The sequence below is a fragment of the Chiloscyllium plagiosum genome, chromosome 8 (assembly GCF_004010195.1).
Source record: "Chiloscyllium plagiosum isolate BGI_BamShark_2017 chromosome 8, ASM401019v2, whole genome shotgun sequence".
NCBI classification, from domain to species: Eukaryota; Metazoa; Chordata; class Chondrichthyes; order Orectolobiformes; family Hemiscylliidae; genus Chiloscyllium; species Chiloscyllium plagiosum.
The window spans coordinates 94,520,665-94,539,276 of NC_057717.1; the positions used below are offsets into that span (position 1 = coordinate 94,520,665).

At 43.5% G+C, this 18,612-nt stretch overlaps 1 protein-coding gene across 1 annotated transcript in view; it reads right to left on the minus strand.

Moving 5' to 3' along the window:
- LOC122552193 (adhesion G protein-coupled receptor E1-like) overlaps positions 1-13,773 on the minus strand; it is a 21,575-nt gene extending 7,802 nt beyond the window's left edge. Inside the window, exons 1-6 of the mRNA XM_043694789.1 lie at positions 13,726-13,773; positions 10,057-10,137; positions 6,154-6,288; positions 5,548-5,679; positions 4,160-4,248; positions 1,554-1,652 (exon numbers count right to left, since the gene is read on the minus strand). Of these exons, the coding sequence (XP_043550724.1) occupies positions 1,554-1,652; positions 4,160-4,248; positions 5,548-5,679; positions 6,154-6,288; positions 10,057-10,137; positions 13,726-13,756 (567 nt within the window). The 5' untranslated portion in view covers positions 13,757-13,773. The remainder of the gene's footprint in view (positions 1-1,553; positions 1,653-4,159; positions 4,249-5,547; positions 5,680-6,153; positions 6,289-10,056; positions 10,138-13,725) is intronic.
- Positions 13,774-18,612: the final 4,839 nt, after the last annotated feature.

Genomic DNA, 18,612 nt, shown 5'->3' on the forward strand with positions numbered 1-18,612 from the left:
GGCATGGATAGGGTAAATAGACAAAGTCTTTTCCCTGGGATCGGGGAGTCCAGAATTAGAGGGCATAGGTTTAGGGTGAGAGGGGAAAGATATAAAAGAGACCTTTTCACACAGAGGGTGGTACGTGTATGGAATGAGCTGCCAGAGGAAGTGGTGGAGGCTGGTACAATTGCAACATTTAAGAGGCATTTGGATGGGTATCTGAATAGGAAGGGTTTGGAGGGATATGGACTGGGTGCAGGCAGGTGGGACTAGATTGGGTTGTGATATCTTGTCGGCGCGGACAAGTTGTACCGAAGGGTCTGTTTCCATGCTGTACATCTCTATGACTCTAAAAAGAGTGGCGCTGGAAAAGCACATTAAGTCAGGCAGCATCCGAGGAGCAGCAGAGTCGAAGTTTTGGGCATAAAGCTTTCGTCGAGAATGTGGAGGGGGACCTGGCACCTTCCCTTGTTGCCGCACGAGGTGCAAAACCTGCGCCCACACCTCCCCTCTCACCTCCGTCCAAGGCTCCAAATGATTTTTCACATCTGGCAGAGATTTTCCTGTACATCCACCCACCTCATCCACTGCATCTGTTGCTCTCAATGTGGCCTCCTCTACATCAAGGAGACAGGACACCAACTCGCGGAAGGTTTCAGGGAACATGTCTGGAACACACGCACCAAACAACCCCACTGCCCTATGGCCAATCACCTCAACATCCCCTTCCCAACATCCACTCCACCAAGGACTTGTAAGTCCTGGACCTCCTCCACCGCCAAATCAAAGCTATCTGCCAAATAGAGGAAGAATGCCTCATCTTCCGCCTTGGGACCCTTCAACCACACGGCATCAACAATGATTTCACTAGTTTCCAAATCTCCCCTCCTCCCACCTCATCCCAGATCCAACCCTGCCTTCTTGACCCATCCTACCTGTCCATTTTCCTTCCTGCCTATCTGCTCCATCCTCCCCACCGACCTATCACTCCCCTCCTGCGTCCACTTATCACTTTCCCATCTACCTTCCCCCCAGCCTCACCCTTTCTCCTCCACATTTCTGATGAAGGGCTTAGGTCCAAAGCGTTGACTTTCCTGTTCCTCGGATGCTGCCTGACCTCCTGTGCTTTTCCAGCACCACACTTTGACTCTGTTTGATTATGTGCTAATGGACGATATTAATTAGGATCTCAATTGAGTCCATACAAAGAGGCTTTCAAGGGCTGTGTTGTGATGCAATGGTAGTGATCATTCCTCTGAATTGAGACAGCTGGTTTCAAGTCTCACCTGCTCCAGAGGTGTATAATAACATTGCTGAACAGACTGATTAGAAAATAGGTCAATTAGAAAACATTAAACATTTAAAAAAATTAAAGAGATATTCACTGAAACTATAAATGATTGAGTTTGAAGGTATATGCTTGTACTGTTTCACCCTTTAAACAAAGGTAGGTTTAATTAAGATTGGCTCCAGCATCATTCTTCATGACTGGCCTTGTAGAGTAACTCACTCTGCACCAGAACCATAGCAGTTTTGGAGCAAATAAAAACACTGGGTCTATAACTCCTTACCTGGATATCGTCTGTGATGCTGAAATTCTGACAGACTTTATCAAGTAATCGGCGAGCTGATTCTCTTATGAAGCAAGACTCATCACCCACAGAGTTTGGCTGGACAGTGGAACAAGACAATAGTTAAAAAGCACCCCTTCTCATTGAAAACCACTGGATAAGTCAAGCTACAAAATCCACCAAAGCAACAGTCCCAACAGCAAAACCCTGGAGAATTAATTTCATATTGTCTGGAATTATTTGTGTTGCTAGTGGTGACACGGGATTGTACCAGATAGTGATGTCTGATTCTAACTCCCTGGAGTTCATAGCATTAGTGTTGGGGCACCTTGTTGGAATGGGATGTGTGAGCAAGTACCTTCTGAAGGTACTTATAACATATCGCACCCTTGATTCCCTTCAGACATTTGAAAATGCTGGACAACATATTCTTAAATAATTTAAATGTTCATGGGAAACGGGTAGCACTGATTAGGCCAGCATTTATTATTCATTCTCCATACCTAATTGCCCTCTGGAAGGTGAGGGTGAATTTCATTCTTGAATTCTTGCTGTCCATCTTGTGTAGAGGGTACTTGGAGTGCTGTTCATAAGGCAGGGGTGCAGGTTGTTCCAGTATTTGGTCTCAGTCACAGCAAGGGAACAGCAATATAATTTCACGTCAGGATGTGTGTTATCTACAGTTTGGTGATGTTCCCAGGCATCAGCAGCCCCTGCCCTAGAGGTGACAATTTTCTGAGGTGCTGCTATAGGAGCCTTGACGGGTTGCTGCAGTAAATCTTGTTAATATATACTGTACTCACACTGTGTCACCGGTAGAGGGAGAGAATGTTGAAGGTGGTGGATAGGGAGCCAATCAAACAGGCTACTCTCTCCTGAAGGTTATCCAGCTTCTGCTGTGCTGTTGGAGCGACATTCACCCAGGCAACTAAAGTGTATTTCACTTCATACCTGGACTTGTGTTTTATGGATAGTGTACAGGATTTGGAGACTCAGAGGATGAGTTACTCACTGCAGGGTTGACCTGCTTTGCAGCCACTGTACTTCTTTAGCTGGTTCAATTCAATTCCTAGTCAATGGTAACCCCCAGGGCATTGATAATGGGGGATTCAGTGATGGTAATGCCATTGATCGTCATATTCAGACTTTCTCTTGTCAGTGATAGTCATTGCCTGCCACTTGTGTGGCATGAGTACACCTTCCCACTTATCAATCCAAGTCTGAATATTGTTCGGGTTTTGCTGCATATGGACACAGCCAGGTTCAGTATCTCAGGAGTGATGAATGGTGCTGGACATTGTATGAACATCCTCACTTCTGATGGAGGGATGTTTGCCAATGAAGCTGAAGATGGTTGGGTTAGGATGCAACCCTGAGAGCCCCTGCAGAGATGACTTTGAGCTGGGTTGACTGACCTCCAACAACCACAACCATCTTCCCTTGTGCCAGCTGAGACTCCAACCACCAGAGAGTTTTCCCTGATTCCGACTGATTCCAGTTTTGATGGAGCTCCTTGATGCCACACTTAGTCAAATGTGGGCTTTAAAGACAGTCACTCTCATCTTACTTCTGGAGTTAGCTGTTTTGTCCATGATATTGACTTTGTCACAGTTGTAACGTAAGATAAGATATGGGCAGCACAGTGGCACAGTGGTCAGCACTGCTGCCTCATAGCGGCAGAGACCCGGGTTCCATTCCCGCCTCAGGCGACTGACTGTGTGGAGTTTGCACATTCTCCCCGTGTCTGCGTGGGTTTCCTCCGGGTGCTCTGGTTTCCTCCCACAGTCCAAAAATGTGCAGGTTAGGTGAATTGGCTATGCTAAATTGCCCCTAGTTTTAGGTGAAGGGGTTAAATGTAGGGGAATGGGTGGGTTGCTCTTCAGCGGGTCAGTGTGGACTTGTTGGGCCAAAGGGCCTGTTTCCACACTGTAAATAAGTGACATTCAATTTTCACACAGGAAGTTCCCATAAACAGCAATGCTAAGCAATTAGATAACGATGAACTGTTTAATGTTTCATATTGAGGATTAAATCTTGATTTGACATCACTAGAAGCTCCCCTGGTGCTTTCTCCACAGGAGTGCCACTGTGATCTTGGTTCTCCCCAAGGAGACACATGGGATCTGGCTTTAACATCTCATTTGAAAGCCAAGCCTGTGGTCAAGAAAACATGAACCTGTCTAGGGACAGAGTGGCTTCCCAAGACCCTGTCTAACTAATGAGGTGGGGGATCAGGTTGCGGGAGGCAAATCTAAAGATGATGAATTTTCAGTTGTTGAGGTGTCATTATCAGAGCAGGAGAGAAGCTTCCAAATGAGTTCTCTTTTGGCAAGGTCTAGGGTGATACATTTAAACATTCTGATGTGACATATCAATGAGGTGCTAGTTTGCTTGGAAAGTAACTGCTGATTTTTGAAACATTATTTTCATTTGTTCAACTTTTAAAATCTGCAATCATTACCTGTGACTGTTATAGTCATCCTGAGTCACTTCAAGTCTGCACTCATGTTCAATCAAAAATCGTGGGTACAAAGAAATGGATCTCATTAAGCATAAGGACTTTTTCAATAGGTCAGTTTGGGGATGGAAAAATATGGGTCACATACCTGTTCAAGGGTTTGTGAATGCTTCCCACCACATTGTGCGAGGATGGAATTGTTTGGCTTTTTTGGGTTGGGACAGTTGAGAGGTTGCACTGTAAAAATTAAAGTAGTTAAGAAATCTTTCAACATTAGTACCCAGTTCAAAACTCTGCCATCTTTCTACAATGGATTTCTGATGTCCACCTTACTGGGCAGATGGAGCCCAGTTTTGACATCTCACAAGACAGACCCTTCGGTCCAACCAGTCCTTGCTGAACATCATCCCAAACTAAACTATTCCCTCCTGGCTGCACCTGGCCCATTTCCCTCCAAACCTTTCCTATTCATGTACTTATCTAAGTGTCTTTTAAATGTTGTAATTGTTCCTCAGGAAGTTCATTCCACACGTGAACTACCCTCTGCGTAAAAGATTTGGCCCTCATCATTTTTAAACCTCTCATCATAAAAATATGCCCCCACATCTTAAAATCCCCCATCCTAGGGAAAAGATACCTACTATTAACACTTTTTATAACTGCCATGATTTTATAACTACAATAAAGTCACCTCTCAACCTCCTACACTCCAATGAAAAAAGGCCCAGCCTTTCTTGATAATTCAAAACCTTCCATACACAGTAATATTCTGGTAAATCTTTTCTGAACCCTCTCTAGCTTAATAATATCCTTCTTATGACTTTACCAATGTTCTGTCCAACCTCAACATGATGTCCCAACTCCGATGCCCAAAGCTTCTTTAACCACACTGTCTATTTGTGACATAAACTGGGGTGGAGGAGGGTGCTAACAGTTTAGATTACATTCTCAAATCCTGGCATGGCATTTCACACCAGCGTCCTTCTGACCCAGAGTGGTAATAACTGAGCCAAACTGACATACACAATATCAACAAGCCTTCTCAGAGATTAGTCCAAATTATAGGTTAACAAAGATCAGTTTTTAGGAATCCATTAAGCTTTATAATTCTGTCAAAGAGCACCTGCGGGAAGACCCTGTAAAGAATATTTGCTTAATGAGATGTGACTTGTGATTCTTGGCAACCAGCAACTGAAGATGAATTTAATTTATTTACAGCTCCACAAGCTTTTAGATATCCCAAAACTCCCACCATTGCCCTTTCTGACCCACTCTTCTCCAGGACTGATCTCACAGTCATTGCCAGTTGCACAGAATTCCTCAGGAAATTTAGGTTCAATTAGGTTCCTTAGGTTCAATTTCCTAGGTCTCAGGCAACTATAGTCTATGAGGAAGCTACCTGTGCATCAGGTGTCTCGGCCTAGTAGTGGACTCAAACTAATTTCTACCCCCATATGTGTCGCCTGACACCCCCCACAAGCCCTCAGTGTCAATAATCATTTTCATGCAGCTCTCTGTGTCAATCATTGCCTTCACCTGTACAGGTCCCTTGTGTTTGTTCTGGCACTGGCTGAAATCCTGCCCGACAGATACAGCGGTAACTCCCCAAGGAGTTATGACAGGTTGTGTTCTTGCCACACACATCTTCATTCTCACACTCGTCCACATCTGCAGTGAAGAGGAAAAGATGTCACAGTAACTGCTCACGAACTGGACTGAACAGACTTGAACTACACAGTCTCTCACTTGAGCCAACACTTGGTAACTTGTTATTAATAATTTACGTTACAATTTGCAGCACAAAAACACACCATTCGGTCCATTAGAAAGATGATAGTCTTGATGCTCCACTTAAGAGCCTGCTCCAACACCTTCTCACCCTATCAACATAGCTTTCTATTCCTTTCTCCCTCATGTACTCTTTTATCTCATGCATCGATGCTCAATTACTCCATGCTGTAGCAAGTTCCACATTTTAACAAGTCTTTAGCTAACACAGTTTCTCCTCAATTCTTCTGTCTGATTTGACTTGGACGTTAGTCTCAAATTCCTTTGGAGGCCTGGACCTGAAGAACTGACAACATTATCACAAACAAGAGGTTAATGCTCATGTTTAATCACTCATTAGATTATTCTCCTTACCTTTACAAACTGTTGCAATGCCAGAACTCCCAGGAATGGGGGTAAACCCTGTACCACAGTAGCAGTCATAGTTCCCAGTTAAGTTGCGACATAATGCAGATGGATCACACAGTGAAGATGTACAATGATTGATATCTGTGTAAACAGTGATGTTTGTTAATGGCTGGATCACTATTTAAAACCTCACATATAGAAGCAAATGGAGGCCACTCAGCCCCTCAAGCCTGCTCCACCATTCAATAGCTGACTGGACTGTGGCCTTCAGCTCACCTTCTCTTCTGTTCTTCATAACCCTCAACTCTTTTATTGATCGAAAATCCACCTCATAGAAACATAGAGAACAGAAGCAGGAGTAGGCCATTCAGCCCTTTGAATATGTTACATCATGCAATGATCATGGCTGATTATCCTACGTGCCTTGGAGAGCTATCCAGCCATTAAGAAAATTATGGGGGACATCATGCAGGGACTTCTGAACAAGCCTTTGACTTTTGTGTGCAATTTTGGTCTCCTTATTTGAAGACAGATGTTCAGACCATGGAGGCAGTGTAGAGCTGATTTCTAGATTGGTGGGACTAATGTATGAGAAGAAGTTGGATTAATTAAGATTATATTGGCTGGAGTTCAGAAGAATGAAGAGGGTACCTCATTGCTACATATGAAATTCAAACAGGACAAGTCAGGGTAGATGAAGGACGGATGTTCCTGATGGTGGGACAGTCCAGAATCAGAAGCCATTATTTAAGGATATGGGGTAAACCATATAGGACTAATATGAGGAGAAATCTTTTCATTCAGGGAATGGTGAGTCTATGGAATTTTCTACCACAGAAAATGACTAAAGCCAAAACATTGTATGATTCCAAAAAGGAGCTGGACATAAAAGTTGGGGCTAAAGAGACCAGGATATGGAGGAAAAACAGGAATTAGGCACTGAGTTGGAAGATCGTCCATGTTCTTAACAGTGAAACAGGTTTGAAGGGCCAAATAGTCTACTGCCACTCCTGTTCTCTGGTTTTGATGACTAGACAGAGGCCTGATGACAACCATGACAAGGTTACTTTCTTTCAGTCTGTGCTGAACAGCAAGGCCAGACAGAGGTAATATGAGCAAAATAATGTGGATACTGGCAATTTGATTAAAAAAAAATCAGGAAATATTGGAAAAACTCTGCCAGTACAGAGAAAATTGCTAAATTGCCCGTAGTGTTAGGTAAAGGGGTAAATGTAGGGGTATGGGTGGGTTACGCTTCGTGTTGGGCCGAAGGGCCTGTTTCCACACTGTAAGTAATCTAATCTAATCTAATCTAAAAATAAATTAACATTTCAAGACCGATATGACACTTCCACAGAAGTAGTATGAGCCCAATGTGTGGGACTGAAAGGTAAAGCACAAAAAGCCAAGGTAGTGTAAGACAGGGACACTGTGGACATGGTTAGATTCCCTACAGTGTGGAAATAGGCCCTTTGGCCCAACCAGTCCACACCGACCCTCCGAAGAGTCACCCGCCCAGACCCATTTCCCTCTGACTAATGCACCTAACACTATGGGCAATTTAGCATGGCCAATTTACCTGACCTGCACACCTTTGGACTGTGGGAGGAAACCCACGCAGACACAGGGAGAATGTGCAAACTCCATACAGTCACCTGAGGCTGGAATCGAACCTGGGACCTGCTGTGAGCTCGGTAAGGCTCACAATGAGTGTGCACTATGACAGTGAGCAAACAGCCTGGTGCAGTCCATGGTGTGTGTCCCTGAACATCCTTGAGTGTCCTTACTGCAGCATTACAATGATCTGTGCTGGAGCAGTGTTCAAATGCAGAAGTGGATCAGAGATGTTCAAAAGAGTCCTTTGAGGCACAGTGGCTCAGTGGTTAGTACTGCTGCTACACTGCGCCAGGGACCCATGTTCGATTCCAGCCTTGGGCGAATGTCTGTGAGAAGTTTGCACATTCTCCCTATGTCTGCCTGGGTTTCCACCGGGTGCTCCAGTTTCCTCCCACAGTCCAAAGGATGTGCAGGTTAGGTGGATTGGCTGTGCTAAATTGCCCATAGTGATCAGGGATGCCTGGTTGGGTTACTCTTTGGAGGATCAGTATGGACTTGTTGGTTGGTAGGGTCTGTCTCCACACTGTAGGCATTCTGCATAAAAAAAAGAAGTTGCCACATGTTGGATGTCAATGTACATGGAAGTGAGGTACATTTGGTGACTAAGGTATTGGTGCCTAGTGTCTGAGGTAGAATTCCTTCACAGTAAGTGAACTGTAGTCAGCAGGGTCCTGTTTTAACTTCTATATCGAGTATTCCTGACATCAAGCTTGTTTGGTATGCTTGGGAAGACGTGGAGGCTGAGTATTGATGAGGTGAGTAACACTGTTAACAAGGTGCTTAACAAACTATAATCCCCCTTCATTAGCAACCCACTCTGCCTGACTGGGAAACTCACCTCACAGCTTGCGCCCCACTTTGAGAGTGCCTTGCTGGCCACCTGGCCTGAATTTGCTACGCAACTCACCACAACCCTTCTCACCCTGATCTTTATAAAGTTTCTCCCCACCTTTTCTTCTTCCAATAGGTTTAGGACCACCCAATCCTCATGAGATAATTGTAATGACACAGCAGCAAACCTCTCCGTTAATTAAATTAAGCACCCAGAAAAGCTCACCTTGCCTTGTTATCTGTTAAAATATGAGTGACAGTGAACTCCCAAATTCCATAATTTAAAAAAAGCAAGTTATTCTTTAACTCTAAAAAAGCGAACATTAAACAACAGCTAATCACAACTCTAAGCCCCCCTTTCTCCCAACTGCTTATTAACTGCCTCCAACTCTATAACAATATATTTTTCCAATAAAACACTTATTAAAATTACACCAACTTAATTTCAAAACTGTACAGCAGCTGTTGTCAGCGATGTCTGTCTTCTTCTGTCTGAAGATCTCCCTGGGTCTGAAGATCTCCCTGGGTCGTATTCATTCTTTTTACTGTGAAAATGCTTCGTATGAAAAGGTACCTTTGATAGAGAATGTTTCAATGTCTTGGGTTTCTCTCTCTGGCAGTTGCTCTGTCTGATTTTCAAAATGCCTGCCTTATTTATATCCCCAATATTGGATTGTCTCATTCGTTTGATGTTGGCAAAACAATAAATTCAAACTCAATTGGATTTTTGTATCCTGGGGCATAATTCAAACCAAGTGGCTAAATTTGAATTGTTGCAAAACAGCAACCAACTCAGGTATCTATTTCACAACCAAATGTTACATATTTTTAATTTTCCGGTACACTCTGAGACTGCTCTCGTAAGCTCTCAGTGCAGAACATCATTCACTCTCTCTTAAAGGTACAGTACATACCTTCAACTTCATAACATAATGCCTTCATCCCAGGACTAAGCCTTACGAATGCTCTTCCAATTCCGAATATATCTGTCCTCAATAACCTGCAGGCAGAACAGTAGATGCACTCTCTCTAAGGCCCTGTATATCTGTTGTTGGCCTCCTTATTTTTATATTCTAGTCCACTTATGATAAAGGCCACTTTTGTTCAAATAAAAATGCAAAACAATGGCTTTTACAGATGGGCCACCATTGTTCACGGTGATGATGTTCATAGGTATGGGGAATGGATTTGGGGAATGTGTGAGGCAAAGGTGTCAGGAATGCGTGTGAGGCAAGGGTGTAATGCATGCATATAGCACATAAGCATAGGGCATGGGTGTGGGGCATAGGTGTGGGGAATGGATGTGACACATGTGGGCAGAGGTATTTAATACCCCTGATTGCTGCAAGATACAGATACTGCAGCCTCTTTGCATGGCTGACAGGGTCAGAAACTGACAGGGAAAGACCTGGCCATTGTCTTCAATCACACATCAGTCTCCTGATCTTGCTTAACACTTACCCACACGGTTATGACTCTTCCGAACAGAGGAACTCCCAGAACAAGACCAAGCTGGGCACGGGCCCCACATGAAGCAGACCACTGGGAGAAAAAAAAATGAGGCATTTTAGAATTTTGTTCTCCGGTTGCCTCTCTTCCTGCCCTGAAAAAACTTACTCATTCACCAATCCTTCACCTATCCCCATGCGCAGGCCCATCAACCTTTCAACCAGCAGGGATTGGGGATGGAACTGGGTTTAGTTGGAAACATGACTGACGTCCCACTACATTGCCTGAGTTTGATACATATGCATAGGCCCAGATTGGGCACAGATGGATTGCCCCTTCCCCTGAAAGCCACTGTGAAACTAATTGGTTTTGTACAACAACCTGGAAACTTCAATGTGGACATATTACCTGAAGCTAAATGTCAAATTAAGAGACATAATGAGGTCAGTATCACAATTTACAAGACGCTATCAAGTAAACCTGGCTGATGAAATCCATTTGGCCTTGATTTTAATCCACCCTACCCATTGGGCAGGGAAGAGTCAGGTGAGCAGCTAATACCTTAAATATCGACCTCCATACCATTGTGTTGCTAGATGATGTAATAGTAACAATGGCAATTCAGGGTGTGTACAAGGCTCCCACTAATAGCGAGCAGGGACTTGTTTAAGACACAGTCGCAATGTAATGACATCAATGGCTCTGTGGTGCAGCATTGATGTAAAAGTACTTGGTGACCATCTGATCTGTTCCCTGAGAGGTCAGGTTTTAAACTATATTAAATGACCGAATGGAGGTGGATTTGCAAAATTCGAGGTATCTGACTCGTTCTCTGACTCCTCCCTGTGTCGGAGATTAAACTCCTATTGTATTTAATCATGTTATCTGCATGCATCTTCTATTTTAAACAACGTGGTGAGAATTTCTACTTCTACTGCAGCCAGTGAATTCCTGATCTCCATCAACCTGTGGTTGCTAAGATTTACGTGTCAACTTCACTGTAATTGGATTGTCTTATGAGCAAAGATTAAACAGGCTGGGACTCTACTCACTGGAGTTTAGAAGAATGAGGTGATCTCATTGAAACATGAGGGGTCTTAACAGAGTAAATGCTGACAGGATGTCTCCCCTCATGGGGAAGGGTCTGGACCAGAGGGCAGATTCTCACCACTATGGGGCACCAATTTAAGACTGAGATGAGGAGTAATTTCTTCTCTTAGAGCATTGTAAGTCTTTGGAACTCCTTGCAGAGTCCTTATAAGGTTAGTCGCTACATCCATATCAGACCATAGGGCTGCTCTCTCATCAGACAGTGACGACTGGTAGTGGTTTAACCCGAGGGTCACTGCACCTCAGGTGAGGAGAGAGGTTGAGAAGGAAAAGTCCTTCATGCTAACCTCATCTGGTACGGAAAAGAAACCCACGCTGCTGGCTTCACTCGGCAGCATAAATCAGCGTTCTAACCAACTGAACTAACCGACCTCCCCAGAGCTGTACATGGTACTTGAGCTGAGCTTAATCAGAGTTTTATCCTTTTGACCCAATCGATAATGTCTCTTGAAAGTTACCTTCAGTGAACTTACTAGGAAACTAAGACATTGCCAATAAGGTGTGGTCTGTTTATTTCTGTCTACATTACTGTTTTCAGTGACTATGTGGAATCAGCAAAATTTCTCAGAATGGGGAAGACAAGTTAGTTCTGCAAATGCTTACATTTCCTGCCTCACTGTTTAAAATCTTAAAGCTGTATTTTTAAAGAACAATGGAGGAATTGTCTCTGCTCATGACAAATAATCGATCCAGAGTTTTGTCCCTGTGGCAAATACAGGTAATCATGGATTACACAGGATTCAAGAAGGAGAGTATTGTGAGGAAAAACAACAAGAGCAAGAGGTCAGACATTGGTCTGTTTTCAACAGAGAAAGGAGAACGGGATAGGAGAGAGGCGCAGGGGAAGGGGCGAGAAGAGGTGGGAGTTAGAGCAAAGGAGGAAAGTGGATGTGATAGGAAGGGAGGAGAGGAGACGGGAGAGCACGAGTGAAGAGGGGGGAGATGAAGAGCCAGTAGTCAGAACTGGAGTGAGAACATAGAACATTACAGTGCAGTACAGGCCTTTTCGCCCTCGATGTTGCTGTGAAACCAATATGAAGCCCATCTAATCTACACTATTCCATTCTCATCCGTATGCTTGTCCAATCACCATTTAAATGCCCATAAGGTTGGCAAGTCTACATCTGTTGCAGGCAGGGCGTTCCAAGCTCTTACTGCTCTGAGTAAAGAAACTACCTATCTATCACCCTGCAATTAGTAATCTAATCTAATCTAATCAATTTGAAGCTATGCCTCCTTGTGCTAGCCATCACCATTTTAGGAAAAATGCTCTCACTGTCCACCCCATCTAACCCCTGATTATCTTATATGTCTCAATTAAGTCACCTTTCAACCTTCTTCTCTCTGACAAAAACAGCCTCAAGTCCCTCAGCCTTTCCTCGTAAGACCTTCCCTCCATACCAGACAACATCCTAGTAAATCTCCTCTGAACCCCCTTCCAAAGCTTCCACATCCTTCCTATAATGCAGTGACCAGAACTGTGCACAGTACTCCAAGTGCGGCCACACCAGAGTTTTGTACAGCTGCAGCACATCCTCATGGTTCCAAAACTCAATTCCTTTACTAATAAAAGCTAACTCACCACCTGCCTTCTTAACAGCCCTATCAACTTGGGTGGCAACTTTGAGGGATCTAAGCAGACAAAGAGATCTCTCTACTTATTTATACTACAAAGAATCTTACCATTTGCCGAGTACTTTGTATTCATGTTACTCATTCCAAAGTGAATCACCTCACACTTTTCTGCATTAAACTCCACTTGCCACCTCTCAGCCCGGCTCTGCATCTTATCTATGCCCCTCTGTAATCTACAACATCCTTCCACACTAGCCACAACTGTACCAACCTTAGTGTCGTCCACTAACCCATCCTTCTATGCCCTCATCCAGGTCATTTATAAAAATGACAAACAGCAGTGGACCCAAAACAGATCCTTGTGGTATACCACTAGTAACTGAACTCCAGGATGAACATTTCTACATCAACCACAACCCTCTGTCTTCTTTCAGATAGCCAATGTTTGATCCAAACTACTAAATTGCCCTCAATCCCATGCCTCCATATTTTATGCAGTAGCCTACCATGGGGAACCTTATCAAACGCCTTACTGAAATCCATATACACCACATCAATGGCTTTACCCTCATTCACCTGTTTGGTCACATTCTCAAGCAACGTGATAAGGTTTGTGAGGCACGACCTACCCTTCACAAAACCATGTTGACTATCCCTAATCAACCTATTCCTATCGAGATGATTATAAATCCTATCTCTTATAACCTTTTCCAACATTTAATCCACAACCGAAGTAAAGCTCACTGGTCTGTAATTACCAGTGCTGTCAGGAGAGAACAGGAGAGAAAGAGGGTGAATGCAAAGTCAAGATAATGAGGACAGAGAAGTTACGATCGGGAAGAGATGTTTGAGGGGAAGAGAAGAAGGGTTCGTAAAGTTTGAGCAGGAGGGAAGGGGAGGAGGAGGAGGGAAAAGGAGATGTGTGTAGGGATAAAAAGAATGCAAGATAGAGCATAGGACGGCAATCAGAAAAATACTTTTTAAAAACTTTTTTACCCAGAAACAGCAAACCACAGCTGATTTTCATGTCAACAGTACTGTTTTCCTTAAATGCTGTAATTGCTGCACTACGTTTGTACCCAATATGAGCAGAAATGTTCTCTGCATTATTTTTTCATTTGTGATGATCTAATCAGCACGGGCAGGAAATTAAATAATTTCCTGGTGTCCTTAACAACATGCCGTAGGGCTCTGCGATAATCCTCTTCACTGTGCACTACATCATCTAGTTTGGTGTCATCTGCAAACTTATAACCTTATCTTTTAATTTCACCTCCAAGCCATTTATATAAACGATGAAAAGCTGTGGATCTAGCACCAATTCTTGTGGCAAACCACTGGTCACAGGCCTACAGTTTGAAAAGCAGCCCTCTGTGTTTCCTAACTTCAAGCCAATTTTGTATCCAATTGGCAAAATCTCCCTGGATGCCATGTGATCAAGCCTTTCTGACCAGTCCCCCCGTGTCAAACCTTGTTGAATGCTTTGCTGAAGCATTCTGCCCGACATGGGGGGGCTGGGGTGGGAGGATGCTGTCTACCCTCCTTTCGCCAAATATTGTCCCCTTCTTCACACTGCTCTACATTGAATGTGAACTTTGCTAAAGTAGAAGTACCATGCCAAAATGATGCAGGGGCAGAGGGCTTAAATATTAGCTCATCAATGTTGATTCCTTTATCTGGGTGTCTGCTTCCCAAGGATTGGACATTGCCTACCACGGCTACATCGAGCTCTCCCTATCTATCCTCAATCACACCCTCAGGTTTCTGGTATGTTGTGACCAAATCGAATCTCCTAGGGAAATAGGGACGTTGAGACTAGCCGTGGTGCTGGGTTCAAACATATTGACAGATCGTCCTTGAAGATTATTTATGTTGATGGCAGCACATTATAAAGTTGACAGACAGAGCACAAGGGTCATTGATCTTACTCCACATGTTCATGATGTGTTAGCCTGTCTGGGACCCTAGAACTGCTTACCTCACAGGGAACCAAGCTCTTCAACTCCAACAGGTTGACATCAGACTTTGGTAGAGTGTCACATCTGACATGGTGTACTTTGTGTAATTCTGGAATTCACTCACGACTATGTGGAAGAAAAGGGGCAGATCATGAATTTTGATGACTCTGAGCTGAGTTGGAGGGTGAACTGCGAGGAGTTTCCAGAGATGCTTCTGTGTAGTTTAGACAAGTAGAGTGATTGGGCAAATGCATGGCTGATGCAGTATAACGTGGAGAAATGTGAGACTATTCAAAGCAGAGATGTACTTCTGAGGCTCTGTAAGACTTTGGTCATACCTCATTTGGAGTATTATGTGCAATTTTGGGCCCTATGTCTCAGGAAGGATGTACTGGCGAGTTTTGAGAAGATTTGTAGCTCAGGTTGAGGTTCTAGATGTAGGTTTGCTCACTGAGCTGGAAGGTTCATCTTCAGATGTTTTGTCACCATATAGGTAACATCTTCAGTGAGCCTCTGGATGAAGCACTGCTGGTGTTTCCTGCTTTCTATTTATATATCTGGGTTTCCTTGGGTTGGTGATGTCATTTCCTATGGTGACATAATTTCCTGTGGTGATATCATTTCCTGTTCTTTTTCTCAGGAGTGGTAAATGGGGAAGGACACCACTTTGACTGGGACAACACATCCATCCTAGGACAAGCCTAACTGAGACACGCATGAGAATTCCTAGAAGCATGGCATTCCAACTGGAACTCTATCATCAAATACATTGATTTGGATCTCATTTATCACCCCCTGGAGAAAAAGAACAGAAAATGAAATCACCATAGGAAATGACATAACCATAGGAAATGACATCACCAAACCAAACAAAACCCAAATATATATAAATGGAAAGCAGGAAACATCAGCAGTACTTTGTCTGGAGGCTCACTGAAGATGTTACCCAGTATGGTGACGAAACGTCTGAAAATGAACCTTCCAGCTCAGCGAGCAAATCTACATCCAGGATGTACTGGTCATGGAGCGTGTTTGGATGAGTTTCATAAGAATGGTCCCAGAAATGAAAAGCTTAACAGATGAGGAATGTTTGAAGACGCTGGGTCTATACTCAATGGAGTTTAGAAGGATGAGGGAGGATCTAATTGAAACTGACAGAATACTGAATAGCCTGGACAGAGTAGATGTTGGGAAAATGTTTCCATTGGTAGGAGAGAATAGGACCTGAGGGCACAGCCTTAGAGTAAAGGGAAGACCTCTTAGAACGGAGATAAGGGGAAACTTCTTCAGCCAAAGTGGTGAATCACTGGAAATCATTATCACAAAAGGCTATGGAGGCCATGTCATTGGGTATATTTAAGACTGAGATAGATAGGTTCCTGATTGTCAAGCAGATCAGAGATTACGGGAAGAAAGTGGGAGAATGGGGTTGGGAAATCTATCAGCCACGATTGAATGGCAGAGCAGACACAATGGGTTGAATGGCCTAATTTCTGCTCCTATATCTTACGGTCTTATGGTCTATTTGCTTGGACAGCAAAAACAGGGAAGTGGATTCTTATCTAAATGGTAATAGCTTGGGAAATGGGGAGGTGAAATGAGACATTGTACACCTGTCACTGACAGTAAGTATGCAGGTGCAGCAGGAGGTGATGAAGGTAAATGGTACAGGAATGGATCCCAATGTAGTTATATGCTAAAAGCTGGATCCTTTGGAAGGTACCACTCTTGATAGTAAGCTGACAAGTTCTTCTCGAGTAAATGCTGGACATCATCCCAACTTGTATCACTTGCTCAGATCGAAGACAAGGGAATGCTGCCACTGATGTGGACACCAACATTCTAGCAATTGTAACACGATTGATCCTGTTGTGAATTTTGCTGTTTGTTTATTTTACTTAGAACGAACTCCGATGTCCAGAGATACTTGAAAACAAACAGGAAAGGCTGCATCGGTGCAGATTCACAGCTGGGTCAGACAGCAGTGTAGGTTTCTTTCTCAGTTTGAGTCACTGCCCATGTGGTCATTGCCCTTTGTCTGTCTTCCTCCAAAAGAAAGCAACAGCCTCTAGGATTCGAGAAAATAAAGTCCAGTACTGAAAACACCTCAAAACAGGAGCAGCTCACACAGCACAAATTTTTCCTCTCCTCCATCTTAGATTACCCAGAATCCTCTCCACCACCTTTCCGTCTAGCGATCTGTGCAAATGATCCAGAGGCCAGGAGTTGGATTCCAAAGCATAACCTGACAACTAACCTGCCTCACAGCACCAGGAACCTGGGTTTGATTCCTGCCTCGGACGACTATCTGTATGGAGTTTGCACATTCTCTCAGTGTCTGCATGGGTACCCTCCGGGTGCTCTAGTTTCCTCCCACAATTCAAGGATATGCAAGCCGGGTGAATTGACCATGCTAAATTGCCAATAGTGATAGGTGCATTAGTTGGGGTAAATATAGGGTAGGGGAACGAGTCTGGGTGGGTTACTCTTCAGAGGGTCACTGTGGACTTGTTGGGCTGAAGGGCCCGTTTCCAGACAGTAGGGAATCCAGTGTCATCTCCCAGTCTGTGTTTAATCTCCCAGAAATGTTAAGATGTGTAACTATACCTGAGAGAATATTGAAACATCATGTTTCTGGATTTGTGGATCATAATGCAAGTAAATGAAGAGACCGTCAGTGGCCAATAAGCCTGTCGAATTTCCTGTCATTCCAGATATTTTCAGAATGAAAGGAACAATGTTAACGTAATTAAACAACAGTTGGGTTCAACTTTCTAGTCCCACTGTTAGAAAATTAATTCTAATTGGAAAGTCATTAAGACTGTAATTGCTTTGCCCAGCACTTGGTTCTCTGGTCCGTAAACTTCCATCCAAAATGATGAGAAAAACAATAAAGTAAATTAAAATAAAACTTAATGAGATGACTGAGTGTGAAAGCATCGAGGGAGATTTCTCTGTACTGAGCCTGTGGTGGTTCCTGACATGGACTGACTACCAAATGCTACAAGACAGAGTTTAGTCTTTTTCTGGCAACAAGAGACCAGTTAAGTGGTTCATCACATGGTGTTATGATAATGGATCAGAACCTAAAGTATTTATAGACATTTTCTAATTTTAATTCTAAAGCATATTGTTTGCAAGAGGAGGCTAGCTATAGAGAAACTGTGAATTTAAATTAGGGAGGAGCAAATTACAGCAGATGTGAGAATCTGTGTTTGAAAACAACAAATGCTGGAGATCACATTGGGGCAGGCAGCATTCACGGAGAGAGAGCAAGCTAACGTTTTGAGTCTAGATGACTCTTCATCAGAGCTGACATGAAGTGTGGAGGGTACAGCATTTATGCAACAGTGGGGAGGGAGTGTTCCAGTGTTGGGTGAGAAAAGATGATGATCATTCAGATTAAGTGATCAGAATGTGAGAATGGCAGAATAATGGTGTGTCTAACTACCAGGCTGGGAAAGACAGACAATTCCACTGGGGTTGGGGAGAGGGGAGGGGAAAGGAGGGTTGGACAGAACATGGTGACAGATAATATAACAGGTAAAGCTAAAAGAAAGGGAAGGAATGGGAGTTGGTTCACAATCTGAAGATATTTAACTCAATATTGAGCCCAGAAGGCTGTAATATGCTGGATCTGAAGATCAGATGTTGTCCCTCCAGTATGCACTGTGATTCACTGGAGCACTTCAACATGCTGAGGACAGACATGTCAGCAACAGATCACGCTTGGGATAGTAGTGCAGATGATGGAATTTGAATTGAATAAAAAATCTGTAATTAAATGTTCTCAAGACCATGAAACTATGGCTGATTGTCAAGAAGTACCTATCTGATTCACTGATGTCCTTTAGGGAAGGAAACTGCCATCCTTACCTGGTCTGGCCTGCATGTGACTCCAGACACATAGCAATTTGGTTTTCCT